This window comes from Periplaneta americana, chromosome 5, assembly GCF_040183065.1.
Source record: "Periplaneta americana isolate PAMFEO1 chromosome 5, P.americana_PAMFEO1_priV1, whole genome shotgun sequence".
NCBI classification, from domain to species: Eukaryota; Metazoa; Arthropoda; class Insecta; order Blattodea; family Blattidae; genus Periplaneta; species Periplaneta americana.
Window position 1 is genome coordinate 41846741 of NC_091121.1, and position 23890 is coordinate 41870630.

Here is a 23890-nt window from a genome sequence, read left to right on the forward strand (position 1 = left end):
TAGAGATGATCGATAGAATAGCTGCTTTGGAGTCTGACAATATAACTGCATTCCTAAATTTATTGATGTGGCATAGAAGATTCCTGAGACATTCACTTATTGCAATGACTTCACCATCAAAACTTGTTGTTCCATATCCAAGAGATCTATAAAGTGAGAAGAGACAGCACGTAACACCTGCACCGGCACCTTGTTCTCTGGGGATCAAGGATTCGTCGGTATATAAATGAAGCCAGTTTTGTGGAGGGTACCTAATATTAATTGTCTCTAAAGACAATTGTTTCAGTATTTCAGTGTTTACTTCTGATTTCAGCATTTCTTCTGTTAAATTTAGATTATATTCTATATTTAATAGAGTTAAAGGGTTTGGTTTAATTTGTAAGTTTTCTTTCAAATTCGGGATATTGATTTTCTGTTAAAGTATTAAAAGTATTAAAAGTGAGAAGGGATATTTAAATGTTATTGTCTGCGTGACTATGTCTTCATTTTTTTGGGTTATTATTTTATTTTATATTACATTTAATTTTAATGAGAAGATTACGAGGACTAAATTATACTATTTTTTTGTGTAATGGCAGATACTCGACTATTCATCATTCACCCATAGAGCTATATTAAGCCAGTTATGTACTGTAGACCAACTTGCCGACAGAATCATTGTCCAGGGTGCGTCATAGAAGGCTGGTCTACACTACATGCTGAGATGATGGAGATTTGTTGGAAAGCCACAGAGGAACCGAAGCTCCTAGAGTAAACTTCTGTGCTACTTGGACCATGGACTTGCCAAACATATTTTCCCGTTTGTACTACCTCCAATAAAGACGTAGTCACATCAAAACAACATTATTAGTTTGGCAAATTTAATTCTGTAAGATCGCATGGCTATATAGATAAAACACAAACGGCTCATTTCGTGGGTCTCACCACTAATACGGGCAGACCGACTCCCACGACGCCTACTACAACATCACTGACAGTCTGACGAGAAGGTAGTGGATATCGGATGGACTCGTCATCGCAGAAGAAACCTCTTTCGAATGGATTGTCGAACAGGTACAGCACCAACGAGAATATACCCACTGAAACAAATGACACGAGATATTATAAACAGCTATACAATACATCACTTGAACACTAATCTTCATAAACCAGAATAACAAGTGAAGAGCAAATGAAAGATTTCGACTTCCATAGGAGTCCAAAAAAGTGAAACAAAATATAGAAATTTAGGTGAAAAATTAATTTACGTTGCAACTTCTTCATGATTGCAAACAAAAATAAGATTTAAAACCTTTTTGATGTTTAATAAAGTGTTTGCATTATCTCAATTACTTTGTAACTTAGAATTCTGGACGCTATCAGCAAATTATAATACTTTTCTCGTGAAATTTCGGCTAGTAAAGTATGGGTCCGATGCCCACTCAGCATCGTGATGAATTTGGGAAGCAAAATCCGATTAAGGAAATTAGCTATAGCGACTAGGAGGATCATCGTGCTAACAGCACGATATATCCGTTCTGGTTGGATGATCGTTCACCTCTGATGAGACATGTGGACGTGAGGCCAGCAGCCAGCTGGTCGAACATAGCCTTTCACAGGGTGTCGCGCCGAGGATTTAATTTAATTTGACTGGTTATTAATGGAGAAAAACTCGCTCAATCCACAGCACCAGATTGAATCTTTCTTCTTTGGTATTTTTCCCTTAATGGCCTTAGTCCATGCTCGACATATATATTGACATGGGGACCATGGGGGTCCCAGGTTCGATTCTCGGCGCCGGAACGAGTTTTTCTACATCGGGACCCAGGGTTCGATCACCAACGCTGAAGAAAGAGTTTTTCTCCATTAATAACCAATGGTAACCATAACAGATAATTCTGTAGGACCAAAAAATTAATCTTTACGTAGTTAATTTTATTGTATTTATAATTGAAGTTATAATTCCTCGAATATTTCAGAGCTAGAATCTCAATCCCCTAAACTTCTCCACATCTTCATATGTGTGTCTGACTTAAAAATCTGTTATAATAGAACAAAATTTCGACAGCTTCGATCTCAAACATAATATACTGTGACTAATGAAAGCGATTGAAAACTTGATTTTGTGTTAACTTTACAGATATCTCTATTGGATAGTTTATATCAGATACGTATTTATTAGTAATATAATAGTATAAATATAGTAGTATAATATAGTAGTATAAAACCGTCCCAGTAGTCCATGCAGCAGGGTTCGTTGTACACGGACAAGACACATTAAGACATGCCATATCGTATAGGGCTATTCCATCTCAAATCGACCGAAATATAGAGAAAATTGACCTTGCAATTTTTAAATACAATGAAACCTTTTCTGTCCGTTGACAACTGTGATACAATGCTTTGTGCAAAGTTTGAGGCATCAGAACTTCATAGTGTTTAAATTAAAGATATTTAAATTCATCGTATTTTCATAAAATTAGCAACTTTAAACTGTTGCGGCTCCGAAACCCTTTCACCCAGTGATCAAAATCACGGTTTATTTTGATGCTGAGAAATTAAAGTTTATATTGACATGTAAACAGTTTTTCTTACTTTTTATGGAAATGGAGAAATTTAGATTTTTCTTCATTAAGACGCCTTTGCCCACGAAAAAAATATTTAAAAAATACAGTATATGGTTAGATTCCACATTGAAAGTACAAATAAACACATATTTTTTACTGGTGCACCGTTGATAAGAAAGTATTGAAAATATCAAATAAAGAAAATAAATAGTACGCGCGTGAACTAACCAGCTGACTGTGAGGCGGGAGATAGCAGAGGGAAGCAAGGCCAGTAGACATAAACACGTGATGTGTCGTCTAGTAGCGCATAGCTGGACTAGCTTTATCACAAGTTTTCATAAACACAGGAGTAAAATGACGCCCAACGCTCCCTTATCTTCATCTCTCGGCCAGTTCGTGCGGTACTGCGCCGTTCAAGTCTAGGCGTGTGAAAATAATTTATTTAATACTCTCGAAACTTATTGCCGAGCCACTAAGCAAACAATGCCGAATCCCTCTTAATAATGAAAGGTTTTTTCTAAATATTTTTTTGCATTTTTGCAAATGGGCAAAAAGAATAAAAGTAAGTAAAATCAGATTATCTGTCTCTCTGTATGCAATAAAAATATGTATTACTTCTTATCATAACGTACCAAGTGTCAGCTTCAAAATGAGCTCCCGTTCAATGTTCTGCAGTAAACGGTTCCAGAGTTCTGAGCGCTGAAAGAGGCTTGTTTTTATAAAATACGCTATATTTGTCGGTCAATAGTACGAAAACCGTTTGACTTTCGATAGTATATTTTTGAAAATCCACTCTCCTCTGCACCTTGTATAAGTAGGGAAAAAATTAGAGTATTAAAAAAATGCGGTTTTTTACTGATCGATTTCATATGGAATAGCCCTATAGCATATACTTGAAATAGATGCTAAAAATCGAATTTCGCTCAAGACTGATGACCACATTAAAGATCAAATTACATAGACTCAATCTCCCATGCGATCTTATTGACGCAGGCTGCAATACTCGTAACCAGATACCGTTACAACAGGAAACATACAATATAGTCACAAAACATCCGGCAGAGGCTTCGACGGAAAACACTGAGATTGCGGTTTCCGAGATGAAACTTCTTCAAATGGCATACCTAACTTCAGGTATTAGCACAAATTCCAGGTCCAGGAGCACCAAGCCCTTCCTAGATCAGCATAGGATAACCATACTAACCCAAAAACTTCTGTTTAACTATTGCAGATGATAGATGAAGTAATCTGGAGGTGGAAAATGTTGGTGGAATGAAATAGGAAACGGGAGTACCCCGAGAAAGCTCTGCAACGTTTCCTTTGTCCATCCCAAATATTCTACCACGACCTGGCAGGGGATTGAAATCGGGCTACCTGGACGAAAGACCAAAGCCCTAGCGCCGAGCCATAGAGTGGTTTATGTATGTATGTATGTATGTATTTATTTACACTGCAAGTGGGCAAGCACCCGGTGGCAGTGGTATATACAATATTAACAATACACAGTTAAAATGATAAGCAATACACAATAAAATTTACAATACATAATAAAATTTACAACACATATACAATTTTATACACAATACAATAAGAATACACAATACAATTTAACACAATAATAATAAAACATAAAATAAAACACCTAATTTTACAACACAACCTACATGATTATGTATAGGTCCTACATAATTTTCAATAGTCTTTCACTTTACTCTCATCTCATTCCCTGTAGTGGCACTATGACGCATTTCACTGACACTTTAGCACACATTTCACTGACACTCTGTAACACATTTCACTGACACTATAGAACACATTTCATTGACGCTATAAATTATCACTGATCGGAACTGTTCACTGCACTGTAAAACCATAACTTCACTGACTCACCTCGCTTCACTGATACAACAGTTCAAATAAGTCAAATAATTGCATTCTTATGCATACTGTACTTATAAACAGAACTACATTTAAACTAAACATTTCTAGTCTAAGGCCCTCTTACACGCTATTTTTAAATAATTTACAATTCAAACCAAGGAAGTAAACTCGTCAGGCTAGATAAATACATGCCACCTTAAAAAAATTAAATGTTGAATGTCACCTTAATTTTAATTTTCACTTTATACACAACTCTTTAAATTATTCTTGAATCTCCTTAAGGAAGGACAGCCCTCAAAGACCGCTGCAGGTAGGTCATTCCAATCATTTATAGTTCTATTTAAAAATGAGAATTTACCTACATCCGTTTTCTGTTTCCTACATTTGATTTTAAAATCATGATCGTTCCTACCATAGTACGTTGGCTTTTCTAACCGAGCCGTTATGTCTACCCATGCTTTCTGACCTAGATGTGCTCTATACAATGATGTTATTCTAGTTTTCCTACGTCTGTTTTCCAAAGTTTCCCATTTAAGTTCTTTTATCGTATCGTTCCCATCTTCTCTTTTACCTTTAACAAATTTAGCTGCCCTATACTGGATTCTTTCTAAGGAATTTATCTGATATATTCTATAGGGATCCCAACATGTAGTTCCGTATTCCATTAACGGTCGCATTAATGTTAGATATGCTATTTCCCTCGATTTGGGGCTAGCCTTTCTCAAGATTCTCATAATAAAGTGAAGTGCCCTCCATGCTTTGCCTGTAACATTATCAACATGCTCTCCCCAAGAAAGTTTGGAGTTTAAATACACTCCTAGGTATTTACAACATTGTTCTTGCGGAATTACAACACCACTGAATTCGTAATTAAGAGTAGTTTCCTCTCGGGTTTTACAAAATGTTATAGATTTACTTTTAGAACCATTTATTTTCATCCTATGCTTTAACGCCCAGTTGTAAATTTTATTCAAGTCTGTTTGAATAGCATCTACATCTGAATTATTTCTAATCTTTCTATAGATAATGCAGTCGTCTGCAAATAGCCTCACATTTGATGTAATATCCTGGCATAGGTCATTTACGTATATTATAAAGAGTAATGGACCCAGAACGCTGCCCTGTGGCACCCCTGAACTTATATTTCCAATTTCCGATATTTCATGACCTACTCTAACTCTCTGGGTTCTACCTTTTAAGAATTCTTGGATCCATAGCACCACTCTTTTATCTATTCCTAGCCTACTTAACTTATCTATTAATATGTCATGTGGCACCAAATCAAATGCTTTCGAAAAGTCAATCACAACTGCATCGATTCTTCCGCCTCTATCTACCTCTTCAGCTAGATCCTGAACCAGCGACGTAATTTGACTATCACATGAGAAGCCTTCCCTAAAACCATGCTGGCGGTTGTAAAACCAGTCTTTCGCATTTAGAACATGACGAATATAATCCGATATCAAATGCTCCATGACTTTACATACGACAGATGTAAGGCTAATCGGTCTGTAGTTTCCGACATCTAATTTATTTCCACCTTTATGTATGGGTACCACTATAGCTGATTTCCAGTCACATGGAATAGCTGCATTGTTTATGGAAACATGAAATATACGCATTAAGTATGGAATTATGGCCTCGGAACCTAATTTAAGAATCTCTGTAGCAATACTATCTGGTCCTCGAGACTTCCGATTTTTTAATTTCGTTATTCTCTCTCTAACCCCTTTGGAAGTTATTTTGAAAGTCGAATTTGGTTCACATTCACGGTCTGTGACACAACCACTCCTATCAGCGGGATTATTATTATTATTATTATTATTATTATTATTATTATTATTATTATTATTATTATTATTATTGAAAACCGAAATGATATAGGAATTTAATAAGTCGGCCTTTTCTTTGTCATCAGTTATACTTTCTCCGTTCTGATTTCGTAAAAGCACTACTCCTTCATTTTTCCCTTTTCTCCTGCGTACATAATTATAAAACTGTCTCCAATTGTTACTTTCATCTTCTTTTAAAATAGTTTTTAGAAAATTTTCCTGAGCTAACCTTTTTTCACACTCAAGTTTCTTAATTAATTCAACATATTTTTCCCAATGCTCATGGCTCCGTTTACGTTTGCTAAATGCGCGCCTTGTCTTTTTCTTTAAGTAGCGAATATAATTAGTGTAATATTCTGGGTCCGGATTTTTCTTAATTATTTTAGAAGGTACACATTTTACTAATGCCTCGAAAATTATACACTTAAATTTATGCCATACATTTTCCATATTTCCTTCAGTCCTTAGAAAGTCATCATGCTTTTGTCGTAGAAACGTTTGTAATTCATGGACATCGGTTTTGTTAAAATTCCAGACAGACACTGGACTTGACCTCGGATTTACTGTGTTTTCCCATAAGATTTCTAATAAGACGCTATTGTGATCACTTATTTTATGAAGACTTTCAGAGTTGACAAAGAGAGAGACAGGTCTTAGTAGGTAAACATCTAAGAGGGCATTGTCACGCGTCGGACCATTTACTACCTGCGTGAAATCTTTACGCCAGATCAATTCATTAACAAGGGTCTGTGCATCTGAATTTGTACCTGAAATCCCGTTCCAGTTAATTTTCGGGAGGATAATAATAATAATAATAATAATAATAATAATAATAATAATAATAATAATAATAATAATATATTATTCTACAGGTTGTACTACGTCATTACATGTTACTGCGCCCATTCAGTTTGTCTTCATCCTCCAGTTATTTCTATCTTCCCAATCTCCCTCAGAGAATTCTTTCTCTTTTATCATTCCGCCAATTCCTTTTAACCAAGTAAGTTTGGTCCTGAAACGTTTACGTTTTCCTAATGGATGCCAGCCATTCCGTAACTTCTTTTGGAAGTGACTGCGCTTTGCCATCCTCTCGACATTCCAAAAGGGACCTAGTTACGTTAATTTTTTGTTTAATTTTTGTATTCTTAATTTTGTCCTTCCTAGACATTCTGAGCTGACCGTCGCCGAAAATCCACTTCATTATTATTATTATTATTATTATTATTATTATTATTATTATTATTCTCTCCGGTCTGCAGATGTATAAAATATGCTAATTTGCAGGGATTAAGCTTGGATCCATTTAATATGTAGTATACACCTTTTGAGTTTATCATGATATATCCTTACTTGTTATTATTGTCAGATATTGCTATTTATTTTGTTGCATTTGGTCAAAGATTATTGATGACTATTATATTGATTGTATTCCATCTCACTGCCATTTCTATCATTCATTCTCATCATCATTTCTTCTGTTTTGTTTTGTTTTGTATCTTGTGCTAAACTGTAATTGGCCTTGTGCTGTTGTTTCGCACGTTAATATTCTAAATAAATAAATAAAATAAATTATTATTATTATTATTATTATTATATCACTGTGCTGGACTTTTATTAGCCAATGGCTGTTGTCCAGCACATAAATATCAATAAATAAATCAATCAATCAATCAATTATTATTATTATTATTATTATTATTATTATTATTATTATTATTATTATTATTATTAGTCTATTATTATTATTATTATTAGTATTATTAAAAACGAAAAATATCCACGCCCAAAACAGAATTGGAACCCATAACTGTAACATTTACGCAAAATGAAAATTGTAACTTGGCAGTACCGATAATCACAGCCGGCTATTCTCGTATATCTCTGTCTTTCTGCAGGAAGAAAACTGTATTATGATTCATTCGTGCATCAGCGAATACAGTTATGAAAAGCCTGTGTTTGCAAATGCGAGCTATTAGAAATGTATTTCTAAAAACAGCGCCTGCTGTTTGGCGGGCGACGTTTTGTCGATTGTGTGTGTTTGGAGTGAAATGTCGTCAGACAGTGAAACAATAGGACGTGTCAACTCCATATCAGACATGTGTACAGGTGAGGAAACTACTGCAGAATCAAATCATGTATAGCCCACAAAGGATACACAAATGTATATTCCTTCCATATTGAAGCTTTGTGACGTCTGTATGTATTAATCCTTGAGGACCATGATAATGATGATGTTATGACTAAACCGGGTGAATCATAAGTAAGTGCAAATAGTAAATGGACATAATGTAGCAATAAAAATAAGACAAAACGCCCTGTAACACTTTTTTTTTTCTGAAAGTATTTTATTTAAAGTTATGTAGCAAAGAAGCAGTATCGAATTGAAAGTAATTTCTCTCAAGAAGTTTACAAAGAATATAGTTCACATACTGTCTTCCTCCGACGAGTTTAGTGCTGGGACCTGAGGTATTCTTGCCATCGGTGCGGGGGGGTTGCAGGTAGATTCTTTTGTTGCTACAGTCAAGCCGAGCCGAGCGGAGTGGGAAGTATTAATCATCCAAAAATATACAGTCTTCTGTTTGTAGTAGTGTGTGACTGTGTGCACGTGTTAGGTACTCTATATACGAGTGAAATGTTTTCAGTATGATTGTACTTCCTTCCAGACTACCGCTGTCACTGTTCCCTCCCACTCCAGTACCGCGCTAGGCTAGTCGGAACCGCATTCCTCTCAGCACTAAACTCCTCAGAGGATGACAGTAATAAGTGTTCGAAGTGATTTCCATGACCTCGTAGAGACACGTGCTCATAACCTTAGCGGTTTTGTAAATACGCGTTCAACTTTCACAGCTAAGTTCTATACGTCGCTGCACTTCTTCTATGTCCGGAATGTCTGTGACGTACAGTAATGACTTCAGGCGACCTCACAAGTTTATAGGGGTTTATAGGGGTTCATGTCTGGCGTCCTGGCTGGCCAACAAACTAATCCTGCACGACCTATCCATTTCACTGCGACAATTCTTTTTTATAAATACCTTCCACTGCAAATATTTTGAAAATGCTTCCACGACAAACTTTTAAAAATATATATTCCATAACAAACTTTTTAATGTAATCTTTTTCAGAAATGCTTCTTTGGTAATCTCTTTTAAAAGTATAGGAGTTTTCAAAAGCAAGAGGTAACTTTAATAGTTACTTACATTTCCTTTATTTTATACACAATCTTAAAATTTCTGCACTGGCTCATTACACAAGAAATGGGATTTTTTGTATCACCATGACAACAAGTTTGTTTCTGATTGTTCTGGTGGTCATATTATCAGGAGGCACTTTCCTGTAACAGATATTAACCCAACAGATTATTGGTTGTGGGACTACCTAAAGGAAAGATTGTTCTTGAGCAAACTTACGACAATAATTGATGAGTTGAAGGACTCCATTGCACACTGTGGCAGATATCCTGTATACAGCATTGAATAGAGGCTGTTGATTGTACAAGAACAAAATGGTGGGCACATACAATGTCTAGGATTTAGTTAAGGCAATGGATGGTAATGCAAAAAATCATATTTCTTATGTAACATGTCGGTGACAGAATTTTTAAGATTGTGTAGAAAATATGAAAATGTGAGTAATTGATTTTACCTCATACTTATGAAAATCTTATAGGGTAACTCAGTGTAAATCGGGTCAGAGGTTAAATCGGGTCAATTTCAAAACCCTGTCTCCATATTCAAGCGTAAACCAGTTCAAGCAAGTGCTACCATATAGGCCTACTGGTCAGGAAGAGAACTTCCTGTACACGTTGAGTGCCATTGATGCTAGCTGGTGTGTGTATTCTTTGTGTTGACAATAAAAGAATAGAGAGAATATAAAGGTGAGTGAAGAGTATTTTATACATTTTAAATAATGTTTTACGATTCCTTTATTATTTTACAACAACTGTTGCAAAGAATTTGTGCGATTAACTTTCAATATTAAGTTTAAGCTTTTAGAAGAGATTATAGCTATTAACGCCTTCGTCGAAGCAGTACTCAGTAATACCAACCTCTAGCGCAAAAAAGTTCTAAATTTGGGTTAAATAGGGTCAGTAATATCGGACAAATAGGGTCAACATGTTTCAAATCAGTCCACTCAAATTAAGTATTTATTTTCAATTCTTTGTGACAGATGGTTAAATGTCAGAGGAAAACGTCAAATTCGTGGACTGAGAACGACATGCAGAAGGTTATTAAAGCATTTCGCGAGGGAAGAAGCCAACGTCATGCTGCTGAGTTGTTAGGAGTTCCTCATTCATGTCTGCAACGACGTCAACCACTTGAAAAGTAAAGGCCGTCAAACTACGTTTACTCCAGAACAAGAAAATGAACTTGTGTCTAGAATTTTGAAACTGTACGCATGTCCGCATGAGGTTTTGGACTACACTGCAACACAGTTCGTTGGTGCAGAAAAGAAAACAGTGTTTGTTTGTGGAAGGTGTAAAGTGTTAAATTAAATCAGTTCAATATTGATTTTAACGTTCCGTGCAGGTATAGAGGGAAAAATTGTGATCCGATTTGCCCTAAACACTGACCCAATTTATCCTTATACAGAAGGGTAAAAAGGGTCACTGCAGTGAAATATTTCAGTTCACGTACAGACCTTAGTTTAGAGTAAATAAGAAAAATTTTTGGGGAAGTAGTACTTACATGTGGCTGTAACTAATGATATGTTATGAGTGTAATATATTATGAAATTAACAATAAAATTAAGGATTTGTTAGTTTTTGACCCCATTTACCCTTGGTTACCCTAGGCCTACTTCCATCTCAACCTTATCGAAATTTTTTTTTAGTAGGTTATTTTACGACGCTTTATCAACAGCTTAGGTTATTTAGCGTCTGAATGAGATGAAGGTGATAATGCCGGTGAAATGAGTCCGGGGTCCAACACCGAAAGTTGCCCAGCATTTGTTCATATTGGGTTGAGGGAAAACCCCGGAAAAAACCTCAACCAGGTAACTTGCCCCAACCGGGAATCGAACCCGGGCCACCTGGTTTCGCGGCTAGACGTGCTAACCGTTACTCCACAGGTGTGGACTTTTCGAAAATTACCTCTATCACAAGCATCAAAATAATTATTCCGCGGCAAACTAAAAAAAAATCTTCCGGTACGGTACGGGCTTTAAATGTAACAATTTATTGGAGCTAAAACAGATTCAGAGAGAGACCTAATAATGAACTAGATATCTCGTGAGGGTGTCCCAGTGTTCTGCATAAAGTTGATCGCAGCGAGCGGGGACAAGTTAATTACTTCAGGGACCACAAGCAAGTGTATTATTCGGCGGTCAGGAGGTCCTCTCCCCACTCGACTAGTGGCGTAACGACGGGGTGACGGGCGCCTTCTCGATACGTGAATTGGCGTGGGACTCGCTTGGAACAGCCGGGCGAGTCCTGTGACCGAGATACTAGCGCGGCACGTGCCAGTCTTGACCTCAGCAACATACACAGCACACATCTATATGCCTCTCATTTCTTTTACAAAAGATAGCTATTGGGTTTATCCAAAAGATCGTAGCGTTTTGTTTTTCTCTGTGACAAAATTTTTGAGACGAATAGAAGACAGAACTTAATAATATACAGAATGGAAGGAAACCTATTATATTAATTCATAGAGGTATAGATCAAGTAAATGCGAACAAGTTTTGTCAAACAAGCTTTTTGATACCGTAGAAGTGGGTAAAGTCAATCAGTGGTTGTATAATCGATCATTTGTGAATTTTATTGAAAATTATATATTCTCTCAGTTACTTGTTAAAATTTTGTTATGCTGACCTGTCCACACCTGTGGAGTAACGGTCAGCGCCTCTGGCCGCGAAACCAGGTGGCCCGGGTTCGAATCCCGGTCGGGGCAAGTTACCTGGTTGAGGTTTTTTCCGGGGTTTTCCCTCAACCCAATATGAGCAAATGCTGGGTAACATTCGGTGCTGGACCCCGGATTCATTTCACCGGCATTATCACCTTCATCTCATTCAGACGCTAAATAACCTTAGATGTTGATACAGCGTCGTAAAATAATCCAATAAAACATAAAAAAAAATACATAAAAAGTTATGCTGACCTCATTGCCTGACATTACAAATGTAAGCAGGAGGGTCAACAAAAAGCCTGCGCATGCCAATAATGGGAACGCAGTGTAATTACCGTTGAAGTGGAAATTGTTATTTTCAACTTTTTCTCTTAAACGAAAACAAAGTCTTACAAAATCTAAATTATCGTCAGCAGTGAAAGGAGACAGGAAGTATACGTAAGTGCTTTTCGTTGAGATTGTATCCTGAAATAATAGTTTTGCACTTCATAAGCTTATTATTTTAAGAAAACTTGTACCTTTTTAGGGTTAAGTCGATCATGCCACGACTTACTCGAAGCAGATAGGACTAGCAGGAAGAATAAATTATTCACCGAAATACAACCAACTAACACTTATTAACAGAAAAGTGTCATAGTATAACTTATATTGATGGGATAGAGGGGAAAGAGGAAGACGAAATGATGGTGAATTTCTTGTGTAAGAGAAGCACTGCCAAAGGAACGAATTTTGTATACCCCTCTGTACCTGACGATGGGAACAACGTAGTTTCTAAAGTGACATGAGGAGGGGAAGATTTCAAACAACATCTGACATAAACCTAAGCAATGTTGAATAGCATTTTAGATTATAATTGAAATGTGGTATTTGAATGTAAATTTTGAATTCTTAAATCTTTGTTTGTTGGTATGTGAAGTATTAAAATGTGTTTTTATGTTTTATAAGTTGGCAATCATAGTCACGTTTGTACAGTGGAGACCTATAGGCCTAATTGTACCGAATTGTATGATCACAGTAACAAAAGATACACTATATAATCCTATAGGCATATATTGTACATTAATATTGTTTTCTACACCCCTTATAACAAATAAAATATATGTAATACACTTAATTTGTTTTTTAAAAACATAAACAGTAATCGACTTTACTCCGCAATATTTTTAAATCGATCTTAAAATAAAAATTCAATGGTGATCGACTTTACCCTATTTAAGCAGGTAACTTCGATCACAAGTCATATAAAAAAATCAGTCTTTGATAGATTGTAATTCACTTCTTGTAACGTACCTTCATAAGTGAAGGATATGAGGACAAAATGCTATTTTCTGAGGAACTTCGCTCTATTGTATAACCTCAATATCATAAAAAAATTGCAAAATTTTGATCGACTTTACCCTCTTCTACGGTACGTCCAATAGTTTTAAGAATACGGAATGTAACATGTTGCAGCATGCAATGCTTCTTGAGATCATTGCTCATCAGTGGAAGTGAGTGTAACTCCAATCATTCACTCCGCAAGACTTGCGAGAGGATAATGTAAACAAAAAGTCCATCAGTAAGGCCGTGACATCGGTATATTTGTATTAGTTTCAGGTCGATTGAAAGTGAACACAAGATGCCGGAAGTGTTTCAAGTACAGGCAGCGGAAGCGAATTTGACACACGCCTAAGCAAGAACTTTCCGTGTTTTGTATATATACGATTATTGCGTATTATAAAATCAAGACAATACAATCATTGTATATAAGGGTAAAAGGAGTCATACAGATGTTTGACGGAAACGATGCAGGTTCCATAAGTAATGCCCGAACTCTTCTTGGTGATCCAAAAATATTAAAAAAACAGTGTGAATATATTTAATGTAATTTTGGATTTATTCCCTCTACAATCGAATGTCTGAAAAGACTGATGTGAAATTGGTGGAGCAAATTTCGATAGTAAATAATCTCATCTCAAAAGTGAAAGATCTGCAAGATGAATAAGCAAAAAGGTGTGTGCGAAAATGAACACAGTAATACAAAAAACCGATGGTTTCAATTCATTATTCAAAATTGCAAGAGTTTTGTCAGATGACAAGTGCGATTGTTAGAGCCCGGACGAGAAGTTATGGCACCAGCGCGAGGGACGTGTTTTAGTTCTTTTGCTTGGACTCGCCCTCACACTCAACTGGAGGGGTGTTGGGTTAGTTGGTTACTAGCATTCCGAGTGTTCAGATCGTTCTGCTACTACCGCTATTGCTAATACTGAAAACATTGTCCTTCTGAGCACCCTCATTATGGCATTGCCTAATGTGTGAAATCATAGAGTACTTCATAGTCAAAGACATGAAATAGCATACAATGTATGGAAATTCATGTCAGAAGAGGCTGTAAATGGAATACCAATTCCATTGAAAAGCGTGTGTACAAGAGTACTGACTGCCACTGGTATTTCAAAGCGAATCTTGGCAAGAATCAGGAAAGAAGGGAAAAATATTGAGGCAGGAACAGCAGATTCTTTCTCCAGTCCGGAAAAATCACAGCCGAAGAAGAAGAGTGTTGCAGCTATAGACAGTTTCGATGAGGAAGTCCTAAGAAGACTCACCTATAATTTCTCCGCTACGCATAAGCAGAGACCGACTCTGCAATCGCTTCTTCCAAAAATGGATATCAGTGTATGATTATGTGAAGAAAGTAGAGAACAATTACATTGAAAGTGAGCACGTGATGGTCAGTATTTTGGAGAACATTTCCATAAACTTAGGGACATGTGATCCCAGCATAGATCAGTCGTCTGATTCGGATGGAGAATAGTATATAAAGATGGAATAGCGGGCGTAATTTCATTAGGTACCTTCGGACTCTTGAGTAGGAAAGTGGTGATACTAAGGTAAGACAAATGTTTTTAGAAAGAGATAAAACGGATATGCCTACCGCTCTGAGCTTGAGAACGTAACCCAAACAACCCCCACTCCTCTACCCTGCTGGCCGGCAATTTAAAACTTCGCGCAGGTTGGTGCCATAACATCTCGTCTCAGCTCTATCAACTTGATGTAGAAATGGATGATGTGAAATATTTTACATAAGCGCCCTTGGTTTCAGCCGATGTTGAACGCAGTTTTTTTTCACATACAAGGTTATGCTATCCGACACTCGGCGATCATTTTCATTTGAAAATTAATGTTGTTGTTTATTGCAGCAGGAACCGAAACCAGGCAAACAACATGCAAGCAAAGTAAGGTATTAAATAGATGTGGTAAATAAATTAATGTAACAGTTAAATATAGGGAAAGCAAAATCGTACGCCATATACGTTTTCGGTATTCTAAAACTGTAATGCCAAAAAAGAAAAAAAATCTTTTCAGACTTATGTTTTACCACAATTGTGATAATTTAAGTATGATTTTCAACAATTATTCTCAACCTCGGCATCATTTTAGACCTTTCCGATATTAACCCTTATATACAATGATTGTATTGTCTTGATTTTATAATACACAATAATCATACACAAAACACGGAACGTGCTTGCTTAGGCTTGTGTCAAATTCGCTTCCGCTGCCTGTACTTGAAACACGTCGACTACATTGTGTCCGGCGTCGTATGTTGACCTTCAATCTAATACAAATATACCGATGTCACGGCCCTACTCATCAGATACGTTTCGATCAAATTACTATAGATCAAAACGTAAGTATTCAATGAATTAATTACGCAAATTGTTTGGTTTTTAACATTCTTTATAATACTATAACCTTTTTAACTCTAAATTTAATACCATGAAACTCAATTAACATTCACAATTTTGGTACATAAATAAAATAAATTCAGGAACAGCTATGCTGCAAGCTTTTAAACGTAAAACTGAGTATGTGGCTGCACAGTAACGGAAAGCCAAAATTCCAATAGAATGAGTGGTATACAAATGAATTAACAGATTAATGGAAGTATAAAAAAATTACATTTTAGGTATGACAAATAATAAAAAAGTTTTTTATTGGGTTATTTTACGACGCTGTATCAACATCTAGGTTATTTAGCGTCTGAATGAAATGAAGGTGATAATGCCGGTGAAATGAGTCCGGGGTCCAGCACCGAAAGTTACCCAGCATTTGCTCGTATTGGGTTGAGGGAAAACCCCGGAAAAAACCTCAACCATGTAACTTGCCCCGACCGGGATTCGAACCCGGGCCACCTGTTTTCGCGGCCAGACGCGCTGACCGAATAGAAAAGTATGTATGCCTTGAAATTTCTTAATAAATATTTTGCAGAATAAATGTAACTTCTCATCTTGTGCTTCGAGCAATGCCAAGAGAATAAGAACTCTGCAAAAATAACGCGAAAAAAAGCGCAACAAGTTAAAATAAATAAAAGAACAAGACGCTACGTCTTAATCGCGCGATTAATAAATATCAAGTTATTTTCTAGCCAGTTAATGTTATAAGCTTAAAGATGCCCCACATGATAATTCCAATACATTAGCTGACCTTGGCACTTGCGGCAATCAGTCTGAAATGTTGATTTGTTTGTCTGTCACATGGCGTAATGTGCATTGCAACAGATGTTACGTTACGAGAGCAGTTGGTGCTATATATATCTTGAGTTTCTTCTTCAAATTTGGTCCATAAAACTAGTTTGTAAATTCATAAAGGCCTGTTTTCCAACGGAACGACATTTTGTGAGGCGACAAAAATGAGATGGAATATTAGCCTACAACTTAAACATTATCCGTTCAAAAGAACTTTGAATTAATTTACTGCTTAATAACTGAAACTGTACCGTGACTAGGTACGGTAGCCTACTTGTTTGAAGTCTATTTTAATCAATAGAGGTCATCCAGAGCAGTAGTATTAGTGCTCTGTGCCGGATTTACAACTACCGATCACAGGCACGCAAAAATTTGCCGTCAACTTTTTTTTCCTAACTTTCACCTCTTCGACTTCATCTTAGATAAATGTTGCAATAAAAAACAAAGTTTGTAAATTATGAAAGTAGTCTACTTAACATAATGATAAATATGCCTCCGGTAGTAGTAGTAAGCCTACTCCATATGTAGATTAAATTATTGGGGATCATCAGTGTGGTTTTAGGCGTAATAGATCAACTATTGACCAGATATTTTGTATATTTTGCATATGACTCGGTTAAGAGAGAAGTTTTATATGATATTCTTATTGAATTTGGTATTCCCAAGGAACTAGTTCGATTAATTAAAATGTGTCTCAGTGAAACGTACAGCAGAGTTCGTATAGGCCAGTTTCTGTCAGATGCGTTTCCAATTCACTGTGGGCTAAAGCAAGGAGATGCACTATCACCTTTACTTTTTAACTTTGCCCTAAAGTATGCCATTAGGAAAGTCCGGGATAACAGAGAGGGGTTGGAATTGAACGGGTTACATCAGCTGCTTGTCTATGCGGATGACGGGAATATGTTAGGAGAAAATCCACAAACGATTAGGGAAAACACGGGAATATTATTGGAAGCAAGTAAAGAGATAGGTTTGGAAGTAAATCCCGAAAAGACAAAGTATATGATTATGTCTCGTGACCAGAATATTGTACGAAATGGAAATATAAAAATTGGAAATTTATCTTTTGAAGAGGCAGAGAAGTTCAAATATCTTGGAGCAACAGTAACAAATATAAATGATACTCGGGAGGAAATTAAACGCAGAATAAATATGGGAAATGCGTGTTATTATTCGGTTGAGAAGCTCTTATCATCCAGTCTGCTGTCCAAAAATCTGAAAGTTAGAATTTATAAAACAGTTATATTAACGGTTGTTCTTTATGGTTGTGAAACTTGGACTCTCACTTTGAGAGAGGAACATAGGTTAAGGGTGTTTGAGAATAAGGTGCTTAGGAAAATATTTGGGGCTAAAAGGGATGAAGTTACAGGAGAATGGAGAAAGTTACACAACACAGAACTGCACGCATTGTATTCTTCACATGACATAATTAGGAACATTAAATCCAGACGTTTGAGATGGGCAGGGCATGTAGCACGTATGGGCGAATCCAGAAATGCATATAGAGTGTTAGTTGGGAGGCCGGAGGGAAAAAGACCTTTAGGGAGACCGAGACGTAGATCGGAAGATAATATTAAAATGGATTTGAGGGAGGTGGGATATGATGACGAGAATGGATTAATCTTGCTCAGGATAGGGACCAATGGCGGGCTTATGTGAGGGCGGCAATGAACTTCCGGTTTCCTTAAAAGCCAGTAAGTAAGTAGTAGTAGGCCTAGTAGTAGTAGTACACTTTCGTTTCACTATGTTTATTTGTTGAAAAGTTGTAAGGGGACATAGTTACAGAGTGGTTGGCGACCTACCGTGCTCAATACAAAGACAGAGTTCTATGTCAAAATGCAAAGTCTGACCGGGACTCGAATCCGGATCGTAAAGTCTGTTGACCAAAATACGCGAACGAAATTTCTACGGGTCTAGTATTTCAGTTGGAAAGTTTAAGAGGAAATTTCTGTAGGTTAAAAATTGTGGACGTGAAATATGCGCATAAAGAATGTTGAGGAAATATCTGCGGGTGTATTGTGCGACATGAACAGTCTTGGAAGCGAAGGTAAGTAGCCTACAACAGACCATTCCAAGTGGGCAGTCCCCGTGATGCCCCGTAGCTGCCCTGAGTTCGGAGGAGCTGTGCAGAGCCCCACAGCAAGTGAGTGGGAAAGACACGAAATACCGATCGCTGAGAGGGTTGCAGGCATGCAAGGGGTTGAGTGACCCAGTGAGGTAGTGCTGCTTATGATTAGGTTTTCTCCGGAGCGGTTGTTTGCGCGCTTTCAATCGGAGACCTCCGGTTACCTCCGATTGATGCCGCTCAGGTTGTATATGTGCTGTGGTGCAGACATACACTTTCCGCTGAGCATTCCTTTAATCGGATCAGGTAGTGATTCGAGTCCGCTGACGTCCGCGTATCTTTTAAAATAAGTTCTAATTTGTTGTTGTTTAATCTCTCTTTTATGTTAATCTCTCTCTCTCTTTCTTCGGCTCTTTTTTTTCTTGTGTTGCTTAAAGTGCTACGTTAGCTGACAGATTTTTTTCTAGTTTTGAAATTCATAGTATATGTGGAAAGATGTATTAGTTTTATGTCATTGATCAAATTAATAACATTCAATCTAACTGCAAAACTAACGCAGAAGTAAAGCTTTTCAGTAGCTAATGTAAATATTTATACCGGTACTTTAATTCTCCTAGAAACTCTCGTTTAATCGCAAACAGGGTTTGTCAATTATTATTCTTGTCGGTTAGTTTAACGTAAAATATATTAAGGGAGCTTCAGAATGGAACAAAAGAAACGTGTGCTGTCAATGGGATAAAGTTTACTGTCCAACATAATTTATTCAGATTCTTCACCGGACAGGATTGTGATTATTGTGTTAAAGGGTGTCAGCATTTTAACTGCCTCTTCTAAAACGCGCCACTCTTACTCTGTAATAAAAATATAAGTGGATATCAACTTAAGGATAATTGTAATTATATTATTATCATAAGTTTCTTTACTTTCATTCAGAAATATTTTAATCGAAACAGTAAAATATAACTCAAGTTGTCTAAACAGCAAAATATAGCCTAACTCAAATCGTCTTGTAAATATTTCATATGTTTTTTATTGCCTCGAAAGTTACGTTTTAGAGAAATTTCAAGACTTTTTCCTAGACCGTGAGCCTTTGGGAATAACAGCACTAAAACAATTTAAAAAGAAATCGTATCAAATGTTTTGCGTAATTATTTTCATCAAGTTAGCGATTGTGCGATCGCTTCAAATGGTCTAACAAATTCGAAGTTCCACCACCCTTAGAGTAAATTCGCCCACAAAGTTTACAGTGTGCGACTTTATTATTACCTTCAACAAAATTAAAGAATTTCCATGCGACGGATATCCGATTTGGTGCCATTTTATTCCACTCACAACTGCCGTCAGTTCGTACGCGCCGGTCGTCCTTGAGCTAACTGTCGCTTCGCTCCGAACCACCGCATCCCTCCGTATGTCCCCTGTTCCACCTACGGTAGTACCGGAGATCACCGGTGGAGAGCTTTATTCGTAATCTCCGATTCCTCCGCGGTAGTAGTCACTCCGATGAGCAGCATTGCAGTGAGGTACATATATGGATGGCGCATTTTATGACACATAGGAAGAATTCAAGAATTATAATTGGCCATTAAAAATAATACAACAAAATAAAATTGTGTCCTTTTTTCTGTGGTTACGGAGACAAATGACATTTCTTTTATTTCTTTCCTTTTCAGCTATATCAGGGAAAATTGTTTGAGCAGAATAAATGCGTAACACTGCTTCCAAAGCAACATCGAACAAACATGACCTAGTTCTAATCTTATTCAGGTTCATGCTGCAGGATAGAAAAGAACAGATCATAAAAGGAATGCAGCTATCCAAGAAGAATTATAAATATTTGAAATAAACGTCAGAATAAAGCAACATAGAAATAAGTGTTTATCCCACGTACGAAGAATTCAACCGAATAGGCTACCACATCGGTTTTTTAATTACAGACCGATTGGTAGAAAAGACACTGGACGTTCAAGAAAACGAAGGACGGAACAGTAAATAGCATTGACTGCTACATGCAAAATTGTCTATTGTATGAAGGATAATGATATATTGAATAATGCATAAAACTGCATTTTGTTTCAGGTTTCCTGACCTACCTACTACCTACTCCGGAACTTACGCAAGTGGAAGCAATCCATTGCGAAAACCCAATATATGCCGTGAAATGATTAAATACATTAATTTATACATTTCATTCATACGAAACAATTCGGAGAAATTGTTGAGTAAAACACTTATTCCGAGATATTTTAATCTCTCATGATGGTATATGTCAAATATGTATGACTTACGAGGTATTAAATTGCAAGATATTTTTTCTCTTTACAACAGCGCAGAGAAATTTACTCTTGCTTCTAGATAATATTATTATCTGCTGTGTGACTCGGGTGAAGATTGCGCAGTTGAATTCTCTCTGATAACACACGGTAATCAACCGCGACTAATTTTTCCTGATAACTACAACACTAGTTTATTTTTTCTTATCGATAAGGAAGTAAGTTCACAGCCTTGGCTCTGTGGATAGTGTATGTGCTTCCCATCCAAGTGGTCTGTGGTTCGATTCCTGGCGTGGCAATGGAAGAGATTTATCTTCCGTTCACAGGACTATGCGTTTGTCCCTTGTCATGTGCTGTCCTGTGTTACCTAAGCGGTGGTCCTATGTCGTACCGACCACACGACCAAAGAGGCCCACGAAGCGTTCCTATCTAGTGTTGGTAAAAAAAGATAATCCCTCCCTTACACCGCTTTGAATTCTAAGCCGGAATTGCAAGGAAAGGTAGATCTGACGAAGAAAGAAGGGGATGAAATCCGCCGCTTTCGCTTCTCGAGTATGCGCTTCCCATTCAAGCGGTTCGTGGTTCGATTTCCGGCGTAGGCAATGGAAGAGATTTCTCTTCCGTCCAAGGGACTGAGTTATGTTTCTTTTCACGTGTTGTACTATGTTGTCTCAGCGATAGTCCCGTGCCACGTTAACTACATGACCGAGGAGACCCGCAAAGTGTTCCTATCTGATACGAAATACGAAAAGCCTGAAATCTCATAAGGGCAACGGCCTCCTACAGGAGTATAGGGTGAGCTGAAGGTCTACTACACTTGGGAAGCCAGTCAGCTCACGTGAGCGTATTCCGAATTTCAGCGCTGAGCAATCCGATGGCATCACGGTTTTCCGAATTTCAACGATGACGTCACTCATGCTCCACTGGTGTCGCACAGGTGCCATCAGCTTGCAGAGGTGGTGGCAGTCTCCATCAGCCGCCATCAGTGAATTTGATTGGTTCTTGTATAGGGCGGGAATTAGCAAACGAACGAATACATCGTGCACTGTTGTGTCATGGCGGTGTGTTCTGCTGTATTGTTTGTAATGAGCACAACGTAAAAACAATATGTTAATGGCTTATGAGCGAACATGTCAACGGACCAGTTATTACTACCGGTTCAAGAAATAAATTGTTTATGCTATCTTTTCTTTGAACGAGATGACAGTATGGAAATTTTGCAAAATCTTACTAGCATACAGACAACAACTTGTATAGCCGCCATGATAGTCATCGAACCTTCTAGCAGTTTTGTTCCTATTTCGCTGCAGCGTGACGTCATTGTTGTCCACCGGTCCGGTGAGATTCGAAATACGCTGACTCAAACCTATCTAGTAAAAGGTATCCCCGTAACATGCCATGAAGGCACTTGGGGGGCATGGAGGTAGAGCCCCATGCTTTCCATGACTTCGGCACTAGAATGAGGTGGTGTGGTCGGCACCACGCTCTGACCGCCTTTTACCCCCGGGAAAGACCCGGTACTCAATTTTATAGGAGACTGAGTGAACCTCGGAGCCGTTCTGAAAGTTTGGCAACGAGAAAAAATCCTGTCACCACCTGGGATCGAACCCCGGACCTTTCAGTCCGTAGCCAGCTGCTCTAAACCTATCTAGTATTGGTCATAAAATAATCCCTCCCCTACACAGCACTGAATTGTAAGCAAGGTAGAATTGACAAAGAAAGAAAGAAAGAAAGAAAGAAAGAAAGAAAGAAAGAAAGAAAGAAAGAAAGAAAGAAAGAGTTAAAGCACAGTTTAGTATACACAGTCACGAAGCTTGAGTTGTGAGGGTGCTAGGAATAATAGACTGTGCCGGTACTATTTCGCATTGTATGTAATGAGGTGATATTAGCGATCCTAGTGGTTAGCAACTATCTATGGACGCATATTTACTAAGTATTGAGCTTCGTGACTGTATATACTAGACTCTGGTTAAAGTCCGCCGCTTTCACTCTGTGGATGATTGGAGAGTACATGTGCTTCCCACTCAAGCGATCTGTGGCTCGATTCCCGACGTGGGTAATGGAAGAAATTTCTCTTTCGGTCACAGGACTGGGTGTTTGTTGCTTATCATGTGTTGTCCTGTGTTCTCACAACGGTGTCCCTATGCCGTGCTGACCACACGACAAATGAGGTTCATAAAATTGTTCTGTTTAGTGTTGATCCAAAGATATTGTATGTTCTTCCATACATTACAGTAGACTGAAAACCTGATTGAGAAAATCTGTTAGTCCCAGCAAGTTCAGCAGCTTGGCATTGTTAAGTGAGCACAAACAGAAGTCCAAAGACAGCGATTACAAAAAAAGTTAATAAAAGCTGCCATAAATCACTTTAAGTTGCAACCCCAGAGACTGCCTTTTTTTTTCTTCACAGAAAAGTAATTAGCTGAATGTTAAATAAGTGAGCAATTACAGTCAGTGTGACGCTTAAGGAGTGTAAATAAACACATATCTTAGTAGGCCAATAAAATGCACTAAAATGTTTTGACACAGCAATTTAGAAAGATTGTAGGGTGGTTTTGAACAAAAACAGTGAAAACTGTCTTCTAACAAAAGATATAAGCCTACTATCTGAGGAGCTTGGTATCGAAGTTGGACAACTCCACTTTTGCTTTTTTTACAGGAGAAACAAAAAACTAGATCCTTGGAAACCAATGTCACCGTTATACGTACATTTCTTTAAAACATTCTCATGGGTCATAGAAACATTTTTTCACTCTCAAAATAGATTAAAATTAATATTCAGGTCGAAATTTAAGTTTAAAAAGTGGAGTTGTCCATCTCTGAAACCAAGTCATGAAGTTGTCTGTTTTTGAAACCAAATGAAGTCATATTTAAAGTGGAGTTATCTGCTTTTGAAACCAAACGAAGACATATTTAAAGCGAAATTGCCTACTTTTGAATCTAAG

General features: G+C 37.3%; 2 protein-coding genes across 2 annotated transcripts in view; one reads left to right on the forward strand and one right to left on the reverse strand.

Moving 5' to 3' along the window:
• Positions 1-23890, forward strand: part of LOC138699545 (leptin receptor gene-related protein) — a 422899-nt gene that overhangs the window by 204351 nt on the left and 194658 nt on the right. The window lies entirely within an intron of this gene.
• The window catches only part of LOC138699537 (putative phosphatidate phosphatase), an 89663-nt gene that overhangs the window by 19844 nt on the left and 45929 nt on the right, over positions 1-23890 (reverse strand). Inside the window, exon 3 of the mRNA XM_069825509.1 lies at positions 925-1079. Coding sequence (XP_069681610.1) covers positions 925-1079 — 155 coding nt within the window. The remainder of the gene's footprint in view (positions 1-924; positions 1080-23890) is intronic.